The sequence below is a fragment of the Mandrillus leucophaeus genome, unplaced genomic scaffold, assembly GCF_000951045.1.
Source record: "Mandrillus leucophaeus isolate KB7577 unplaced genomic scaffold, Mleu.le_1.0 Scaffold64, whole genome shotgun sequence".
NCBI classification, from domain to species: domain Eukaryota; kingdom Metazoa; phylum Chordata; class Mammalia; order Primates; family Cercopithecidae; genus Mandrillus; species Mandrillus leucophaeus.
Window position 1 is genome coordinate 494,732 of NW_012106919.1, and position 21,386 is coordinate 516,117.

General features: G+C 40.5%; 1 protein-coding gene across 1 annotated transcript; it reads left to right on the forward strand.

The window, feature by feature from the left end:
• Window positions 1-1,928: 1,928 nt before the first annotated feature.
• On the forward strand, window positions 1,929-12,168 carry CHIA (chitinase, acidic). The gene is given in 13 exon segments (XM_012000705.1): window positions 1,929-1,953; window positions 3,151-3,180; window positions 3,659-3,786; window positions 3,788-3,864; window positions 6,206-6,262; window positions 6,964-7,129; window positions 9,383-9,507; window positions 9,688-9,811; window positions 10,107-10,185; window positions 10,188-10,291; window positions 10,736-10,855; window positions 10,942-11,083; window positions 11,827-12,168. Coding segments are annotated over 13 exon segments (1,425 nt in total). The 3' UTR covers window positions 12,075-12,168.
• The last annotated feature ends 9,218 nt before the right edge of the window (window positions 12,169-21,386 follow it).

The following is a 21,386-nucleotide window of genomic DNA, read 5'->3' on the forward strand; positions in this document are numbered from 1 at the left end:
TTTTTTTTATTCACTCTGTTTTAACTTTTTATTCTTTTAGAATTTCATTTTGTGACCAGTCCTCAAGAAAATGTAAATCCAAGTGCCCTGCCCTTTCCCTAATCGAGGGTCTGGTGTAACACAACAATATGTTTTCCCCCAGCATTTAACTGTTGTCATTCATGAATGGAAAATAAAATTGGAGTTTATTTATCCTAAGCCTTCCTCCCACACCCCTCCACATAGGAAGACTTGGTTTCTATTATATTAGAGGCAGGTTCTGTATTCTTTTTGATTCCGTGAGTTTCTACATGTCTTTCAAATATATTGATTTGTACTTATTAGCGTTGGTTTCGATTGCTTACAAAATTAAAGCTTAAGTGATATAAGCACCAAATACAGTCTTGGGCACATAGTAGGTACTTGTAGTGTTTGTTGATATGATTATTTTCACAATTGAAACTTTCCCTGAACAACACACACTAGGGCCTGTTGGTGGGGGTGGCAGGAGGGAGAGCATCAGGAAAAATAGCTAATGCGTGCTGAGCTTAATACTTAAGTGATGGGTTAATAGTGCCAACAAACCACCATGGCACATGTTTACCTATGTAATGAAACTGCACACCCTGCACATGTACCCTGGAACTAAGATAAAATAAAATAAAATATTCTCCTGGCAGCACTTCTATTAGACTTTCTCTGGTTCTGAGAGTATAACCAAACACTTAACCTACCGATCATAGGAAAAATGGATACAATTTAGTTTCCAAATGTGGTAAATGGAGAAACCTGTCTGGACTCACTAGAACTCTGCTAAAGTGCTGAAATCCCATAATGAGCACCCATATTGCCACCAACTGCATTCCTGGTATTGTCACAAGACAGTGTCATATAAGCAATACAGAAAATATGTGCTAGAGCACATAAAGTACATCAGAAGAAGGAGAGATCATTAAGATACAAAGAAAAGATCTGAGTTGGACTTTGAAGAACTGCTAAGATTGGGATGGACGGTGACAATAAGGAGACACTGCAGGCAAGACACTACAGTCAAGGAGTGGAGAAACAACTTGAGCAAAGACATGCAAGGCATGTTTGAGGACAAAGACTAGACCTTTGGCCAAAGCAGAAATGTATTATAGAATAATACTAGTGAATTATGTTTGGAGGGCTAGATTGGAGTTAATTTAAATAGAAAATTCTAGAAATGGTCAAGCTGAAATTCTATGAAGTGACTCATTTCAACATCATCAACATTATTTCTATCCATTAGCAACATAAAATAGTTTTTAGGGGATGTAATTTGAAACTATGGAACACCAGAGACTTATTGATGACTTTCGGGGGGACATTTTGAGATCCAAACATTCTTAAATAAAATTATCACATAGTAATGACTTGAAGCCATTCCAAAAAACAAGTGTGAATAGAATATTCAGAAAATAGCACCTAAAGAGGGAAGATTTCTTAGGCACTGATTGTACAAATTACATATGAATAATTCCATGAGGAAAAAAGGTTTAAGAACAGCTAATAACTTCCAAAGGTTTTTTTATTTATTTTTCCATAAAGACTTGCTTTGATGCCAGACACAAAATGTCCACAACAGAAAATTTAATCACAGTATCTAAACAGATGCTTATCAGCCCTTGGAACTGCCAAAAAAGCTATTAAACTGGTGGTTTCCATGGTGATTGTCTCCACCACCCTGTTAGGAACCATGACATTGTTCTGTCCTTGTTGGGCAGAGAAGGTGGTGATGCTGGTGGTGGGAGGGTGTAGGTTGAAGGTCTTGGGAGGGTGTTTGTAGAAGAGAAGGTCTGTTGATTTACTGATTAACTACTTACACATCTGGGTCAAATTATTTCTCCATTTGGAAGCCTTTGTGATAACCCTTTTATCAGAACATATAAAAATCCAACCTAGCAGGAGTGGTACTGACTGCAACCATGGCAAAGCTTATTCTCCTCACAGGTGGGTTTGTAATCAGAGATTGACCCGTCATCTTATCTGGTTTCTTTTTCTCTCACAGGCTCTGACAATCATGAAGTGGTCTTCATACTACATCTCTATACTTTTCCATTCTTCTTTCATCATTTCAAATTTCAAGTGAATCTTGTTATATACAAATCAGTCTGCCTCTCGTTGTCTTAACCTCAACTGACTCTAGTAACATTTCTGCCTATGTTAATCCCACAGACCTGGTCCTAAGGGAAAGGCTTACTTTCTCCCACTGTTAGTCTTACTCTTTCGTCTTTTGTTCGGCCATTCCTTTTTCTTTACTCTTCTTCCTACGCCATCTCACTTTAATTGGAATAATGCTTATTGATGTGCTTGTGTCCTTGGACTAGCTTTTTCGGGGAAGAAAATCAGTAGGAACTGAGATAGAGTTATGCAAGTTGTCTTTGTTCTGCTGTTTCCAGAATTATTTCTCCATTTATTCCTCTATTATCCTACTGAGTTGATGATGTACCATAAACATGTTAGAAATTAAATTATTCAAAGAAATTGATTCAGTAAGTTGTTTAGAGCCAAGTCATACCAAGAATTTATTGGTTGCTCTAGAGCTGGGATTTTCAAACTGTTTAAGCTTCAGAACGTTTTCCAAATGAAACCTCAAACTCAATTTATAAAACAATCAGAGTAGAAGAATTGCTTTGTAGAAGTCAGGGAAAGTCATCTGGAGTCTCAACCCCATAGTTCCTACTTCTTCTCTCCTCATATAAGAGCTCCTGAAAGTCATTCCAAAAAACTCCTAACACCCAGAAGATACTGAATTATCTGCTTTAGCAGATGCCTTGTCTGTTGGAAGGCTGTGTTCTATCACTTAGGTAGGGGAAGAAAGAATAGATGTGTCATCACTGAGTACAGTGACCAGTTGGTGATTTCAGGAAGTACGTCTTCCATAGATAGTAGACTTCAGACTCAGCATTCAGTAACATTTATTTGTGACATGGAAGGAGTAAGAAGAAGGCACCATGGTCATTTTTGATAAAGGTAGGGAAAGGTAGATCTACTGTTCTGTTCACTGAAAAGCCTTTGGAATCACCACTAAATTTCACTGAGGCTGTAACAATTTATGGCAAATTGGAAGGCAATCAATCCTTCAGAATTAGATTCTATGGGGTACAGACAACTGGTTCAAAGTACATGCTTTTTCTTTCTATCTAGGTCTTGTTCTTGTACTGAATGTGCAGCTGGGTAAGTCATGAACTCCATGTTTTATCATTGAATATATACATATATATATGAGATAAACCATATGAGGGAAAGAGAGCTGCTGTTTGCTTCACAGACAGATGGGTTTGATTTGGGTGTAATCTAGTGTTTTGGATTGACTGTCACTGCTATCCTCTTCAGCATGACCATCTGAATTATAAACTGGTACTCACTGGGCTTCATAGGACTATGGGCATCTTTTCTTAGAAGGCTGCCAGCTAGGCTTATCCAAAATCCCAAAATGAGTCTGTCAAAGTTAAAAATCAACAACTCCCAAGTTACTGACTAGTTCTGAGTTAGAATCATAGGATGCATCTGCAAGAGTGTTCATACTACCTCCCTCCACACAGAGATCAGGCATCTGAGGCACAGGGAGGGAAACAGAGGCAGGGCCAAAACTCACAGCACAATTCAGTGGCTCCTAAACCAGGCCATTGTCCCTCCTGCTGACTACACACAGGCTCTGCCTACCAGCTGACATGCTACTTCTCCAACTGGGCCCAGTACCGGTCAGGTCTGGGGCGCTTCACGCCTGACGACATCGACCCCTGCCTCTGTACCCACCTGATCTACGCCTTTGCTGGGATGCAGACAGAACAACAAGATCACCACCATCGAATGGAATGATGTGACTCTCTACCAAGCTTTCAATGGCCTGAAAAATAAGTAAGAAGAGGGAGATAATTAATTTGATATCCCCTTTTTCAGCACTTCCCAAACATTAATGCTTCTTAAAATGTAGTTCAGATCCATGGATCTGAGATGGGGACCAAGACTCTGCATTTCATTTTTCTTTTATAATTGACAAAAATTGTATGTGTTTATCATGGACAATGTAATGTTTTGAAATATGAATATGGTGTGGAATGGCTCAATCAAACTATCAACGTATGCATTTCCACAAATACTTGATATTTTTGTGGTGAGAACACTTAAAATGTACTCTTAGCAGTTTTCAAAATACAATATATTGTTATTAACAATAGTCACCATGCTGTACAATATACCTCTGCAACTTATTCCTCATTTGTAACTGAGATTTTGTATCCTTTCACCAACATCCCCCCCAACCCCCACAGCACTCCAGCCTCTGCTAACCACCATTCTACTATATACTTCTATGAGTTCAACTTCTTTTAGACTCCACTTTTTTTTTTTAAATTGTGCTTTCATCTTTTTAATTATATTTAACAACGATAATGTGAATAATCTTAGTAACCTCTTATAACAAAATACTCCAGCCTGGGCAACAAAGTAAGACTGCCTCTTTGAAAAATTAGCTGAGCATAGTGGCACGGGCCTATAGTCCCATCTACTCAGGAGGCTGAGCTAGAAGGATTGCTTGAGCCCCACTTTTAAGTGAGATCATGTGGTATTTGTCTTTCTGTGCCTGGTTTATGTCACTTAACATAAGTTCCTCCAGGTTTATCCACATTGCTGCAAATGGCAGGATTTCCGCCTCTTTTTAAAGACTTAATAGTATTCATTGTATATAAATACCACATTTTCTTTGTCCATTCATTCATCAATGGGCACTTAGGTTGACTCCACATCTTAGCTATTGTAAACAGTGCTGCAACGAACATGGAAATTCAGATATCTCTTCAACACGCTGATTTCATTTCCTTTGGATATAAACCCAGTAGTGTAACTGCTGGATCATATGATAGTTATTCTTTCAATTTTTTGAGGAACATCCATACTGTTTCCATAATGGGTACACTAATGTTCATTCCCACCAACAGTATGCAAGAGTTCCTTTTTGTCCACATCCTCTCTAACACTTGTCTTTCATCTTTTTGATAACAGTCATTCTAACTGGATTGAGTGGTGTCTCATTTGATTTTGATATGTATTTCTCTGATGATTAGTGATGTTGAGCATTTTTCATACAGTTGTTGACCATTGGTATGTCTTCTTTTGAGAAATGTCTATTCAAGTCCTTGGCCCATTTTTTAATCAGGTTATTTGCTTTCTCACTACTGAGTTGTACAAACTTCCTATATATTTTTGATACTAACCCCTTACTTGACATATTGTTCCCAACTATTTCCTCCCATTCCATAGGTAGTCCCTTCACTCTGTTTCCTTTGTCATGCAAAAGCTTTTTAGCTTGATGTAATCCCATTTGTCTATTTGTGCTTTTGTTGCTGCACTTTTGAGGTCGTATCCAAAAAATTCTTGTTGTAGCTCTTGGAGTTTTACAATTTGTAAAACCTCCAGTAGTTTTACAATTTGAGGTCATAAATTGAGGTCTTTCATTCATTCTGAGTTGATTTTGTTCAGTTTAGTCATATTTAAGGGAAGGAAAGTACAGGTGATTGCCACTATCAATAATGGTATTATCGTGAATGCAGCCACTAGAATTTAAGTCACAATGACTCAGAGGAAATAAACTCCTTTACAGCAGTGTTTCTGAAAGTGTGGTCCATTGACTCCTTGCCTCAAAATCATGTGCGGTACTTGATTAAAGTGTTAGTCCCTACTGCAATCCAACCTAATTGGAATCTCAGGGGAAGAGGTGATAAACCCAGATTTTTAATCTTGTCCTCCCACAACCCTTGCACTTAATTATTACGTACTTTTATGTTTGGGAATGTCTATTCCAGAGAATGTGTATAATTTTAAGCCAATTAATTTATGTTAATGTTACAGAGGCTACGAATGTAATTAAGCTCAAGCAACATTTACCATTTTATCTGATGGAATAGAATATTATATTAGCTATTCATGCTTTTTAAAGTTACGCGTATCAAAGTTACTGCCAATACACAATACTTTTTAAAGCCCAGTTTCAAAATTTAGATTTCCCTAGGGAACCCTGAGTGCATTCATGACAAGAACAACACAAAGTATTTTTATAAAGGAAGTTTTCAGTAGCGGAGGAAAATTGTTCTACAAAAGGCAAAACAAAAATATCTGACCAGATCCAATACTAAGGCAATGCATTTTAAATGGAGGGAGTCATAAATTTTGAAATGTATCTGTTTCTATCCTTGCTTTACAGGAACAGGCAGCTGAAAACTCTCCTGGCCATTGGAGGCTGGAACTTCAGGACTGCCCCGTAAGTCTTCTTGGAGAGCATGTTGTTTGTTTGCTATTGAAAATAAGTTAGCCCCATGTGATCACTGTCCCTTTAGACTTCACAGTCTAAGACAGGGTATTGAGGATGTACATAAACAAATATATGAATTAAATAAGTCACTACACCAGAACCGCAATATTAAGTGGAACACATTTTATTTCATACATTTAATTTTTGGTGGACATTTTGGGGCCTTATCCACAGAGGTTTACTTACTGAGGTTCCCAAACAACCTCTTCATAAAGTATTTCAAGAGTACAAACCCCGATTAGGGTGTTACAGTGCTTCCCTCTATTTATCTTCTGGGGTGGAGAGGAACGAGAAAATCACGCAAATAAACAAGAGGACTTCTTGGAGGGTACGTGAACTTGGTGGACTGTTTGGGGAAGGGACCCAGTGTGCTGGGTTGGCCAGGTATTCAAAGAAACAAGGGCAACTTGGGAGAAAGAGCAGAGTTTGGGGGGGATAACAAAATAAAGGGAATGTAAAGATACCATGGCTGGGAAGAGTAGTGATTACAAAGGAAGGAGAGGAGAAAACCAAGAACATGCTTTACTCTGGGCTATGGGTCCTGATGAAGGGCTCCGAGGCAGAAATTGAGAGCTTGATTTTACTCCAAGGTGTTGGGACCACCAAGGCCTCACCCTGCCTTCTTTGGTTCACTGAGACTGAACCCTCAGTTTCACTGCCATGGCTTCTACTTCTGAGAACCGCCAGACTTTCATCACCTCAGTCGTCAAATTCCTGCGCCAGTATGAGTTTGACGGGCTGCACTTAGACTGGGAGTACCCTGGCTCTCGTGGGACCCCTCCTCAGGACAAGCATCTCTTCACTGTCCTGGTGCAGGTGGAGAAGGAAGTCACAGTCTTTAACCCAAAAAGATTCAAAGTCTTTCTTTCCAAGGAGAATTGGGTGGCTCTAAGGGAAAACCAAACTTGAATTTAAACTGATAGGATATTAGCATTGCAAAGATTCTTATGTATCATGCATTTATTAAACAAACATTTAATAGCAACAACAAAACAATATGTAAGCTGTGTGCCAGGTGCTGCTCTACATGTTGTTTTAAGAACCATAACTCACATTATCTTCATATTTACTCTACGGCATACGTACTGTAAGTATTATAATCTTTATTTTACAGATGAGGAAACTGAAGGACAGAGAGGGTTTAAGTAACTTGCCCAAGATCATACAACTAGTAGGCATTGTAACTGCCTCTGCAGTTTGGCTACAGAGTCCATTGTTTCTAAGCATTACAGTAGGCTGCCCATTATTACTGAGCACATATTCTGTGGCAGACATTGTCAGGCTAAAGATAAGAATAAGATACTATCCTTGGCTTTGAAGAACTTCTGAAGTGGAAGACTGAAAAAAATGAACAATGACAGTGCATTGTGATAAACGCCATGCTAGAGGTCTGCAGAGTGCAAAAGTAACAAGGAAAGAGGGTACCTAAATCTGCTCTGGGGCAGGATCAGAAAGTGTTTCCTAGAGAAAGTGATGCTTGGGCTCAGTCTGGAAAGAAACTGGTGTTAATCAATTAAGTGAGGATAGGAATGGCACAAATGATATACAGGTAAGTGTGAGCAAGTGGGTGAGTAATGGCTGTGAAGTTGCATGAAGAACCAGACAATGTGAGAACTTTCATATTATGTTCAGCAATTTGCACTTTACCCTTGACACAATGGGACTGTTTTGAAGAATTTTAAATGGTAGAGAGCTGGCTTTAACCATAGAGGATAAATTAGAAGGAGATGAGAAGGCATGGATAGAATTAGAAGGTTATTGCAGTAAATCAAGGAAGAAATGATCAGGGCCCCAACAAAGGCTCTAACACTGAGGGAAGAAGAGGATGTATATACAAGATATCAAGAGGATAGAATCAATAGAATCAATAGGATTTGGAGATCAACCGGAAATGGGAAACGGAGAGGACCCCCAGTTTTCTGACATTGACGATGGGTTTGATTTTAATGCTATTAAGTAAGACGGTAAATACAGGAAGAAGTGTAGATTTGAAAGAAGAAGAACTGACCTTGAACTTGATGAGTGTGAGGTATCTGTAGGGCATCCTAATGGAATGCCCAGTAGACATCAGATAAATATCAATCTGGAGTCTAGGACAAAAAAGCTCGACTTGATATACTTGGTTTTTAGACTTACTGTCTCCCAAGACAGATTGTTTGCTATATCATGCTATGTAACAGATCATCACCCAGCCTCTGAATAGTTTCAGTGTTAAGTAATAGGTGAAAAGTCAGTTTCCTTACTTGTTGAATTGCTCTAATGATCAGAAAGGAATATCTCTTTTCTTGGCTGGAACATGCCTCCAGTCATAACTTATAACTTCTGGTCATTGTTTCTAGTTCTGCCTGCAGAAGCAACAGAAAATAAGGCTACACCTTTTGCAATATATGGGCTTAATGTCTTAAGACAGCTGTAATGCCTTGCCTATAATTTCTCTTATTCCAGTTAAATATCTTAGTTCCTTCTACCAATAACCACAAGACAATTTTCAGGCCCAGCCTTCACTGGAACATACTCTGGCATGCCCTAATAGTGCAATTATAAGAACTAAACCCAGTACTCCAAATGAGGTTATAGTCACACAGATACAGGTGGATTAATCTCTAGCACTGAATGGGAACCTATCATCTAGCTGTTACCACCTTCCTCATTGGCCAATTCACCATTTTATTTGTTGGGATGTCAGTCCTATAAAGTAGTTCATCTACTTTATGAAACAAATTTCTATACTGCTGGATGTAGGGTATCACTGCAACTATAGCTTCAAAGTATAGAGATACAATGGAGCTCTGGTGGTGGTCTGAGACCTGGGTTTTGGTCATTACCTACCTACTAACTCACTGTGGGACTTTGGTGAAAGTGTCCTAACTCTTATGCATATTAGATAGCCATAAAATTCAATAATAGTATCTATCCTATCTACTTTATTAGGTTGTTGAAAGACTAAAGTAAAATAAAATATGTGAAAGCAATTTAAGAAAGAGGAGCATTATACAAACATATGTTTATTATTATTAAGGAGCTAAAATCAGCATCATAGATATCCTATTATGCCTTATTATTCTGTAGGAAATGCATCAAGCTTTTGAGTAGGAGGCCAAGCAGAGCAACAAGCCCAGGCTGTTGGTCACTGCTGCAGTAGCTGCTGGCATCTCCACCATCCAGTCTGGCTATGAGATCCCCCAGCTGTCACAGTGAGTTATGTGCCTTATCTTCAAACTCCTGGAGGTGTCACTCGGGCACACTAGGCTTGTCCTTGGTCTGGCTTGCTATTCAAGGACCTTGTTTAGGAGGCTTTAGAAGTGGTGTCCTGTGCCTGCGTGGGTGTGGGAAATGACCATCAGAACAATTTTAAATCCTCTACCCCACCTCAGGTACCTGGACTACATCCATGTCATGACCTATGACTTCCATAGCACCTGGGAGGGCTACACTGGAGAGAACAGCCCCCTGTACAAATACCCAACTGACACTGGCAGCAACGCCTACCTCAATGTGGTGAGTCCCTGTACAGATGCAAGTGCAGACCAGAGATGATGATGTTAATCACACAGAGACTCTGACGCATAGTAAACACAAATTCTGCAAGTGTCTCACTTAAACAACTGTCCTCACGTTGATCATATTTCATTAATTACAACTTCACCAAAATGTTTTGGGGAAAAAAAAAAACAAAACTACTCAATCTGCAATTAACAGCATACAGTTTCACCCGTTGGAATAGGGTACTAATAAAACTAAGCACTGGGTCCTCATCTGGTTGGGCCCTGTAACTAACCCACTGCCATTGCAGGATTATGTCATGAACTACTGGAAGGACAACGGAGCCCCAGCTGAGAAGCTCCTAGTTGGATTCCCTACCTATGGACACGTCTCATCCTGAGCAACCCCTCCAACGATAGAATTGGTGCCCCCACCTCTGGTGCTGGTCCTGCTGGGCCCTATACCAGGGAGTCTGGGACATGGGCTTACTATGAGGTACATAGATTGGACTGAAAAGTGCTCTGTGAATTCCATACACTGTGCCTTAGGGTAGCTAGAATCTGCTGAAATCTTGAATGTTCATTCTGTCTCTGACCTAAATGCTTTAAACACAGCTGCTTGAAGTGCTTAAATAACATTCATTTACATAATCCAAATGAAGAGCATTTAATAATGCATAATATCCCTTCACACAACAGACTACCTTTTTCATGTAATTTATATTAGCACACAGGTAATAAAATAAATATACCTCTCATCTTACTGTGGGTTCCCAAAATCATTTCACAAGCAACTTGATCCTCTTTACTACATATAAAAACCTGTAATTAGAAATTGAGCAAAACCCCAATTGGAAACATGAAAGAAGAAAAATTAGAAACATGTTTTTCTTTAATGGGAGTAACATTTAAAAGATTTGAATCTCTTGACTTTTGAAAGATCTGTACCTCCCTGAAAAATGGAGCCACTCAGGAATGGGATGGCCCTCAGAAAGTGCCTTATGCCTATCAGGGCAATGTGTGGGTTGGCTATGACAATGTCAACAGCTTCAATATTAAGGTAAGATCAGTCCCTTGAATGTGTTGAGGTCCAGCCCTGAGTCCCAGAAAAGCAAGTGATTCCTGTTATCCTCTTTCTTTAAACAGGCTCAATGGCTTAAGAGCAACCAATTTGGAGGCGCCATGGTCTGGGCCATTGATCTGGATGACTTTACTGGCACTTTCTGCAACCAGGGCAAGTTTCCCCTAATCTCCACCCTGAAGAAGGTCCTCTGCCTGCAGAGTGCAAGTAAGGGACTAGGCGGGAATGCCCAGGTATATAAATGCCCCTTCTCCAACTCAAAAAGCAACCCTGATGTCTTCCCACCTACCCTCTGCCCAGGGATCCTCTTTCCACTTCACCTCACTGCTCCTGCCCAGGTGAGAGACAGGTTCCACCCTTGAACTGCCATATCAGGAACATTATGCACTTATGGGAAGCCAGGCCTAACTGGGTGAGTGTTCTAAGTCTGCTAAGTCTTACGGGTGTGGAAGAGCCTCACGAAATTATACTAACATCAGTATAAGTATCTACTTCTCTATGAATCCCTTATTCAAAGTCTTTCGCAGCCCACCTGGGGAGATTTAAGAAACCCCCACCAATGCTCACATATCTCCAGTCTGCGATTCAGCGGACGTATCAATTCTCTAAATTTTTTCCACATTTTTCCTAGAATTTATTGGTTCACCATGTATGCCCAGATTCTAGAAAAGTGTTTTGCATACATTTGGTGGTTAGTAAATATTTTTTGAGTGATTTGGATGTTATAAGGAAAGAGCAACCTTTTTTTTACAATTGAAGGCAGGCTGGCTTGACACAATAGCTTTACTTAACTCCTGAACATGGAGCTACTTTCTCTTCTGACTTACAGAGATCCAGAGCCAGCTGCACCCCACCTCCACATTTCCACTCCCACAGTTCTCTGCACCTCTAGGTGAAGCTTAGAGCCTCTCCCAAGCCCACTAGTCTGCTCTTACTGCTCTGTGTTTCAGGCTGCACGGCTCCAGCTCAGCCAACCGAGCCAACAACTACTGCTCCCAGTGGGAACAGGAGCGGGAGCAGCGGCTCTGGAGGCAGCTCCGGAGGCAGTGGATTCTGTGCTGGCAAAGCCAATGGCCTCTACCCGGTGGCAAATAACAGAAACGCCTTCTGGCACGGCGTGAATGGAGTCACGTACCAGCAGAACTGCCCGGCCGGACTTGTCTTCGACACCAGCTGTGATGGCTGCAACTGGACATAAACCTGACCTAGTCTATATTCCCTAGAGTTCCAGTCCCTTTTGCTTAGGACGCATTGCTCCTACCTAAAGTTCTGCAATAAAATCAGCAGTCAAAACCTGAGTGTCCTTGGTGTTAAGTGATGTAGGTGGAAACTTTTTCTAGATATGAAAGCAGGGGCTATGCATGGGGGTGGAGTGGTGGAGTAGAGTGTGGGAGGAAGTGGTGGAGCTAAAGCACCACAGTCTTCTATCTGCCTGTGTTCATCTGCATGAAGGTTGGAAGCCATAAGGAGGAAATGTCTGAATGTTTGGTGCATGGGTGAGATGAGGACATGAAAAGGATAGGTCTGTCACCAGGCAGTTTTCCTCAGGAAGGAGCTGAGGTGCTTCCATGAGACTGGGGGACATAGGCAGTGCTGCCTGGCTTGCTCAAGGAGTGGAAGACCGGGACATTCTCTCCACTTCTACTGAAGACCTAGAGCTGTTCCAGCACCTCCTGGACTGACAGGTTTGGGAAGATTTGCGCAGTACACTCCATGTAGGGTGTCTCCCTAGCCCATGGGCCAACCAGGCTCCTTTTCTCAGGAGACGACACATACCACTGGAATCGCAGTGGTGGCCCCCAGCTGCTGTGCTTGTACGCATACCCACTCCGATGGCTTGGCTGATTGACTGGGATAGGCATCAGGCTCAAGAGGGCCAATAAGATCATCACACCTCAGCATTTGCAGCTGGGAACAAGGAATTGCCTGTCATCCCTCACGTGGGTGGGTCTGTAATATGTAAGCTCAGGAGCTGTAGCAAGGGACTAGGGAAGGAAAGTCGTCCTAGATGTAGAGCTGAGCTACAGAGAAAAGCCAGGATGTGAGATGAGAGAGAACATGTACTGCTAGATGGCCGTCTTCTTCTTCTTCTTCTTCTCCTTCTCCTTCTCCTTCTCCTTCTCCTTCTTCTTCTCCTCCTTCTCCTTCTTCTTCTTTTTCTTGAGATGAAGTCTCACTCTGTCGGCAGGCTGCAGTGTTGTGGCATGATCTCGGCTCACTACAACCTCTGCCTCCCAGGTTCAAGTGATTCTCTTGCCTCAGCCTTCCAAGTATCTGGGATTACAGGCACGTGTCACCATGCCCAGCTAATTTTTGTATACTAACTGTATACAAAAATACTAATTGTATTTTTAGTAGAGATGGGGTCTCACCGTGTTGGTCAGGCTGGTCTCAAACTCCTGACCTCAAGTGATCCACCCACCTCGGCTTCCCAAAGTGCTGGGATTACAGGCGTGAGACAGCTTGCCTGGCCAGATAGATGGCTTTCTAGCTCTTGATTATGGTTCCTTCCCGAGGCCCAGATGCACTTTTGCCTATGGATTTTGTGAAATATCCCTATAACTACATAATAAATTCCTCTTTGTTGCTTAAGCTGACTAAAGTTTGTTTCTTTTACATGCAAATGAAAGAAACCTCAATAATGTAATGAGAATATAAAGGCTCATTTCTTTTTTCTGGCATTCTTACTATGTGTCAAACTGTTCTAAGTGTTTTACATGTATTTTCTTCTTTAGTTTTCCTAGCAACTTTATGAGGTGGATAACGTTAACTCCAGGAAACTGAAGTAGAGACGAATTCTTTAACCTGCCCCAAATCACACAGCTAGTTATTCGCAGAGCCAGACACATAGCCAGGTGGGCTGGCCCCAGAGCTCACAGTCTTATCTACTATGTTTTACCTGCCTCCCTTGACACACACCACATTGTTCTCATGGGAGATGACAGCACTGGTGGCAGTGATGAGGCGCACACCACTCTCTGGGCAACATCATTCATTCATAAACTCACACCATTTATTGATTATTATGTGTCAAGTGATATTCTAGGTACTGAAGACATAGTGGTAAAGAAGACGTACTCTGCTCTCATGGGGATTATATTTTGCTGGCGGAAGTGTTAGATGATAAATAAGCAAATGAACAAATGAGAAAAGTAAAACAGTGATAGAAAGTGACCAAAAGAGGAGACTACTTTATTTTGAGCAATCCCAGAAGGCTTCTCTGAGGAGGTCCTATACAAGATGGCCTTGACAGTCAAAAAGAGTTGTCTGTTTTGGGATCTGGAAAAAGTGTGTTTTGCGCAGAGGGACTAAGTACAAAGTCCTTGAGGTAGAAATGAACATGGAGTGTTAGATACAAGAAGCCCAGTATGGCCATGAGGTGGTGGGTACAGGGAAGAAATAGGCAAGGGTCAGACCATGCAAGGGCTTGAAACATGGTTAGAAGTTTGTGTTTTATTGTAAGTGGGCTGCAAAGCCATTGGAAAGTGATAGCAGGGATGAGGGGTGGTGACAGGATCTAAATTCAACATTGATGAGATGAAGTTGGAATAGGATTAAAGAATATCAGAAAATGGCACTCTTGGTGATGGTAGCCAATGGATTGACCGAGCACTTGTTTGACATGCCTTGAAAATTGAAGACATAGAAGTGGGGGACTTGTGTCTTCAATGAGCAGAGGAAGGCAAGAGACAGTAAAAGTGGGTATCACTAGTAATGTCATTATATTTCTAGTCAAAGAATGATGACAACTGGAGTAAAATAGAGCATAGAAGTTTTGGGGATGGCTTTTGAAAAGAGTTGCCTATTTAGGTCACTACTAAGGTAAATAGCACTAAGGGGGGATATGGGGATGTGGGGCTCTGGAGTTAATGAAAAAATGACACGATATCAGCTGTTGGCTTTGAGGAAGAGCGTCTTTGAACAACATGGTGTCCAGTGGCTAAATCAAAGCGGTTTTCAAAACTAGCACCTTTTTCAATGCCACTATTTTCCCACAAAGATTAATTCTGCCACCATTTCTAGAACATGGAAATTACTGCAGCCAAAAAAGGTAGCATCTCCTCCATTTTTCTTCCCATTTTTACATATTAATTGATCATTCAAATGCATGTTTATTGTGCACCTACTGTGTGCAAAAAGAGGGTGAGCATGAGCTAGCTCCCCTGACCACTCTGACCTCACCTCCAACAACTCTCACTCACTCCATTCCAACTACGTCATCTTCTTGCTGTTTCTCAAGTATTCCAGGCATGTCTTGCCTCAGGGCCTTCATACAAGCTAGAACACACTTTCCATAGATTTCCATTTGACTCTTTCCCTCACTTTCTTCAGGCTTTTCCTGGAAGTCACCTTCTCAGTGAGGTCTTTCCTAGTCACTCAACCTAATTTTGAAACCTCTTTCTCCACCTCTCCCTGCTGCGCTTCTTTTGCCCTTTCTTGACACTCATCACTACCTGACCTACCATTCATTTAGTGTATTTACCTTTTTTATTGTCTACCTCCCTCACTAGAATTAACCCCCATGAGGAAAGGTATTTCTGTTCACTGCAACATTCTCACTGCCTAGAACAAGGCCTGGCATATTATAAGAGAATAAATACTTGGTGAATTAATAAATGAATTAGGTAAACGAAGTGAGATAGGAATTAACAAGCTGGCCCCTCATGTCAGGTGGTGTGTGGTCTATGGCACACTTCTCTCAGCAGACACAAAGGATTGGGTACGCCTGCAGTTTCATGCAGGTCAGTCCTGGGTGCCTACCACTTACAGGAGGATGAATGCTCTCTTCTGGTTACCTGCCTGCATTTTCCCATCCCCAGGCATAGAAGATAACATCTTATGCCCTGACTGTGCTAAGAGGAATAAAAAGATGATGAAAAGATTAATGACAATAAAGAAGTAGCAGCAACCTGTTTGAATACAATGTAAGAGACCAGAATATGCCACCTCAAAATAAGTATTATTTTGATTTGAAGGCAACCGAAAAGAGTCACATACAAGAGAAACTCTCTGCCTTCCCACTATATGCTAAAAAAACAGGACATACATTTTTAAAAGTCTCTTCTCCATTCTCTACCAGGAAGGACCAATGGTGGTGAGCCTGTAGATGACTTGCATCCCAATCATTGCTGTGCGGTGTCCTGACCATATTTGGTGTCTCCTGATGCCTTGAGTACTGACTTACTAAACATTTAACTGTACAGAAAAAAAAAAAAAAAACAAAAAAACACAAGCTGAATATTTCAAACATCGGGCAATGTATTTTGTATAGGTTATGTCCTATTTAGTGAGTATTGTCCCCAGGTTTCAGAGTGAGGAAATCGAGACCTTGTGAGGATAAGCAACTTGCCGAGGATCACAGAGCTGGTAATTAATGGACCTCATTCTCAAAAATTAGGTCTTTCTGGCTCTCTTTAAACCACAATGCTGCCTTGCACAAATCAATGTCACAATGACTTGAAGAGGGACTTCCAGAGTGGAGCTGTTGCTTAGCAGCCAGTCTTAGTCACACTCTTCATTTTCTTGGTTTAAGTCCCCACGTGAGAGTGGCAGCTCATGGAAATAATACATGAGAGGGCCAGGATTACTGGAAGTTCCTCTGAGGACCTGTTCTTGCCCAGAACTACTGAGAAATCCGGAAGGTCCATGCTATCTTCTCTACCTGGGAACTTGAGAGGAACCAAAACCATATCGTGGATCAGACAGCCATACATCTGGAACTTTGGTAAGGGTAATCATGTTCTTGGACTCTAGTAGATGTATGAAAACTCATCTTTTCAGCGTTGGAGTCTAACTGGAAAGAAATAGAAAAATAGAATATTCACAAGGTCTCTGATTACACAAGGTCTCTGATTCTGGATGGAGGCAGAAAGAGTGTTCCACTCACCAAATCATGTGCTTCAGCAAGGGCCAGCTCCCATCTTAATAAACCTGCACTGGTTTTTTCATTTGCACAAAGATACCCTTGGAGCTAGCTGCAGCCCTCGGTATGGAGGTGGTAAAGAGGAAATGCCTTAATATTTGCTAAATACCAAATATAGGTTAGTCCCTCACCATGTAAGATTTGTCCTTGTGTTAGCTCTGAAATTCTTATGGCATCCTTAGGAGGACAGAAATGATTCATGCCATTTTAGAGATAAACCAAGGCTTAGGAAGTTTAAGTAACTTCCACAAGGTCACATAGCTAGTCAATGACAGACTAATACTTATTGAAAGCCAGTGCTGACAAATTTCAAAGCCTTTGTTCATTCCTCCTACCACCAGATGGTAGATGGAGGTTTTAAGAAAGTTTGGAAGATAGTATATAGAAAGCATATTTTCCTCCTCTCTTTCTCTCTTCTCCAGAATAGAGATCTCTATTCTCTTGGACAGGGATTCTCAATCCTGCTTTGAGTGGTACATTATTTTATATCACTCTATTTATTATCCTATAATTAGCATTAATTCATGGATAACATAACCTACTACATATAATTTCACAAACAACTCAGTATAAGCCCTAACTATAAAGTAAAGGAGAAAAAATAATTTCTAACAAAATAATATGGATTTCAGTATATAAATGTTTAGGTGTAACTACTTTAGAGATAATGAAGTAGTCAGATTCTTACACCATAGGTTGTATAATGAATTAGTCTAGAATTAAGAGAAGATCAAAAGCCCTTTCATACAAGCAGTTTAGGAAAATAAAAGAATAGAGTTATAAGTGGACACCAGAACAAAAACCAGTATTAGGAGAATTAATAACACTCCAGATTTACCAATTTCTCATAGCAGACAAAGGTAAATAGCTTTGGTTGAAATAGGAATAATATCTAGACAAATTACAAGCCATTGAAATGAAAAAAAGAAGAGAGTATAAATACGCTATTTTTTTTACTGATGCATTATATTTTACCTATTTATGGGGTACATGTGATATTGTTACATGCATAGAATGTGTAAGGACCAAGTCAGGGTATTTGAGGTGCCCAACACTTTGAGTATTTATCACTTCTATGTATTAGGAACAATTCAAGTCCTGTCTTCCAGTTACTTTGAAATACACAATTTGCTATCAATAAGCATAGTCACTCTGCTGTTGAATGACAGAACTTATACCTTTTATCTAAGTGTATGTTTGTACCTGTTAACTTATCTCTCTTCATCCCCCACCACCCACTCAGCCTTTCCAGCCTCTAGCATCTATCATTCTATTCTCTATTCTCTACCTTTATGAGATCAACTTTTTTAGCTCCTACATGTAAGTGACATTGTCTTTCTGTGTCTGGGTTATTTCACTTATGGGTTATTTCATTTTTACATAATGACCTTGGGTTCCATCCATGTTGCTACAAGTGACACGATTTCACTATTTTTTATAACCAAATAATATTTCATTGGGTATATATACTACATTTTCGCTATCCATTCATCTGTTTATTTAATATCTTTGTGAATACTGCTGCAATAAACACACAAATGCAGGTATCCCTCTGATATACTGCTAGATCATATGGTAGCTAGCAGTATTCATTGTCTTGAATTCTATTTTCATTGTGCTGTGGTTTAAGAGTGTGTTTGGTATGATTTTGGTTCTTTTACATTTGTTGAGGATTGTTTTATGTCCATTATGTAGTCGATTTTAGAGTATGTGCCAGGTGGCAATGAAAAGCATGTATATTCTGTTGTTTTTAGATAGAGAGTTCTGCAAAGGACTATCAGATCCATTAGGTCCAATGTTGAGTTTAGGTCCTGAATATCTTTGTTAATTTTCTGCCTCAGTGATCTATCTAATACTGTCAGGGGAGTGTTGAAATCTGTCAATATTATTGTGTGGGAGTCTATGTCTTTTTGCAGGTCGCTAAGAATTTACTTTGTGAATCTACGTGCTTCTGTGTTGGGTGCATATATATCTAGGAAAGTTAGGCCTTCTTGTTGAATTGAACCCTTTACCATTATGTAATGCCCTTCTTTGTCTTTTTTTAAATCTTTGTTAGTTTGAAATCTGTTTTGTTGGAAATTAGGAGGCAACTCCTCCTTTTTTCTGTTTTCCATTTACTTGATGGATCTTCCTACATCCCTTTATTTTCAGCCTATGAGTGTCATTACTTATAAGATAGGTCTGCAGTGCTGGAGAGGTGCAGTGGCTATTGGCCCCCAGAGGAGGAAGCACTCCAGAAGTAACTCTGGTCTCAAGATGGTTCCATGCTGCAGCGGCTTGGCTCATAGAGGGTTGAGGTGTATACCCTTGTGCTCCTAATCTGGGGCAAATCAGCTGTGCGAATCCCCAGCACATCTCCAAACTGGGCTCAGGGCTCATGAGGACTGTGGTATTCTCCTGTTGTAAGGACTGTAGGTGTTTGTGGTGACTGGTGGGAATCTACTTACCTTTTCCCCACAATGGGAAGTCCCTCCTGACTCCCAGCAGATTTGATTCAGGTGGGGAAGGAGAGGTCGCAGAGGCAGGGTGCCTCCATGGTGCCCTCCTGGACATCCGATGACCACAGATGCATGTTTACTCCCCCACTGTACTGTAGCACTCTCTGTCTGATACTCTGGTCAAATCTTATGTGTTTATTCATTGCCTCGGTACCTTCTTCTTTTGGGGAGTGTGAGAAATAAATGTCAGGCATCTGCAATCAGCCCTCTTGCTGATGTTCAGAACCTCACAACCAGAAGTAGGCAATTCTGAGCTGGAAGGCCTGGTCTGTCATTCTCATTGTATATACAGTCCATCATTGACCAAAATGTCTTTATGTGGTGCATGACCGTATTGGTATAGATTTGATGATTTTTACTTTCATTAATAGTTTAGGTAATATTAATATTTATCAGTGATCACAGTGTTTTTGAAAACAATATTTACATTATTAGTGACATAAAGCATATTTCACAAAGTGCCTTGAAAATACGGTAATCCATTCTTGCATCGGTAAACTGGTTTGCTTCTGACTAATTCTACAACTAAGAACAGGTAGAAAAGACTGGACTAAATAACTAAAATATATATGTTTGACTATATCAAAGATATGCCAAGAAAGAAAGAACATGTAAAACCAAAATTTCAGAGAGAAGAGAAGCCCAAAGCAGCGACAGTTTAGGAAAGGCAGGGCTCCAATCATTTACTAGAGCTGAGGCAAATCTGGGCTTAGGACACCACCTAGAGCTCAAAAGGAGGCAGTGACCTCCAGTAAAGAATCTCCGAGTAAATATCTCCAATAAAAACCAAAACAAGCAAGCCAGAGGAGGCTGGAATAAATAATACTTCAATGCCAAGACACGGATGTACATTCACCAGAAACAGAAGCAGACAGGGAACCATCACCTCCCCAAATGGACAAGGCAAGGAAACAGTAACTGACCCTAGTGAGACAGGATATGTGAGTTCTCTGACCAGAAATTCAAAATAGCAATCTTAAGGGAACTCAGTGATCTCTAAGATAACACAGAAAAGCAACTCAGAAACTTATCAGAGAAATTTTAAAAAGAGATTTAAATAATGATTTTTTAAAAAATTTTAAAAATGGAACTGAGAAAAACATTTTCTGAACTGAAAGATTCATTAGAGGCTCTCAACAGCAGAATGGATCAATCAAAGGAAAGATTCAGTGAGCTCAAAGATGGACTATTTGAAAACAAACAGACGCCACGCAAGGTGGCTCATGCCTGTAATCCCAGCACTTTGGAAAGCTCAGGTTGGCAGATTACTTGAGCTCAGGAGTTTGAGACCAGCCTAGCCAACATGGCAAAACCCTGTCTCTACTAAAAATACAAAAATTAGCTGGGCGTGGTGGTGCACACCTGTAATCCCAAATACTTGGGAGGCTGAGGCAGGAGAATCACTTGAACCTGGGAGGAGGAGGTTGCAGTGAGCTGAAATTGGGTCACTGCACTCCAGCCTGGGTGACAGAGTGAGTCTCTGTTTCAAAAAAAAAAAAAAAAAAAAGAGGAAGAAGAAACAGAGAAGAAAAAGAAAAAAGAATACAAAACACAGAAAATTTCCTACAAGATATACAAAATTACCTCAAAAGACCCAATCTAAGAATTATTGGTGTTCAAGAGGGAGTTGAGCAGGAGCAAGAGGTAGAATCTCATTCAAAGAAATAATAACAGAAAATTTTCCAAAACTTGAGAACGATATAAACATCTATGTACAGAAAGGTCTGAGAACATTAAACAGATAAGACTCAAATAACACTACCTCAAGGAATAAACTCTCAAAGGTCAAGAAGAAAGAGAAGAACCTAAAAACAGCAAGAGAAAGGAAGCAAATAACATATAGGGATCCCCAATTCATCCAGCAGCAGATTCCTCAATGGAAACTATAGGAGTTTCCATCCTCAGTGGAAACTAGGAGTAAGTGTAATGACATTTTCAAAGTGCTGAAAGAAAAAAACTGCCATTTAAGAATACCGTATCCAGGTGGCCATGTCTAAGTTCTGTACATGAGTGGAAATGATGTGTCCAACTTTCAGGCCTTGTCTCCTTGGTCCCTTTCTCTTTCCACAAACTGAGACCTAGCAACAGC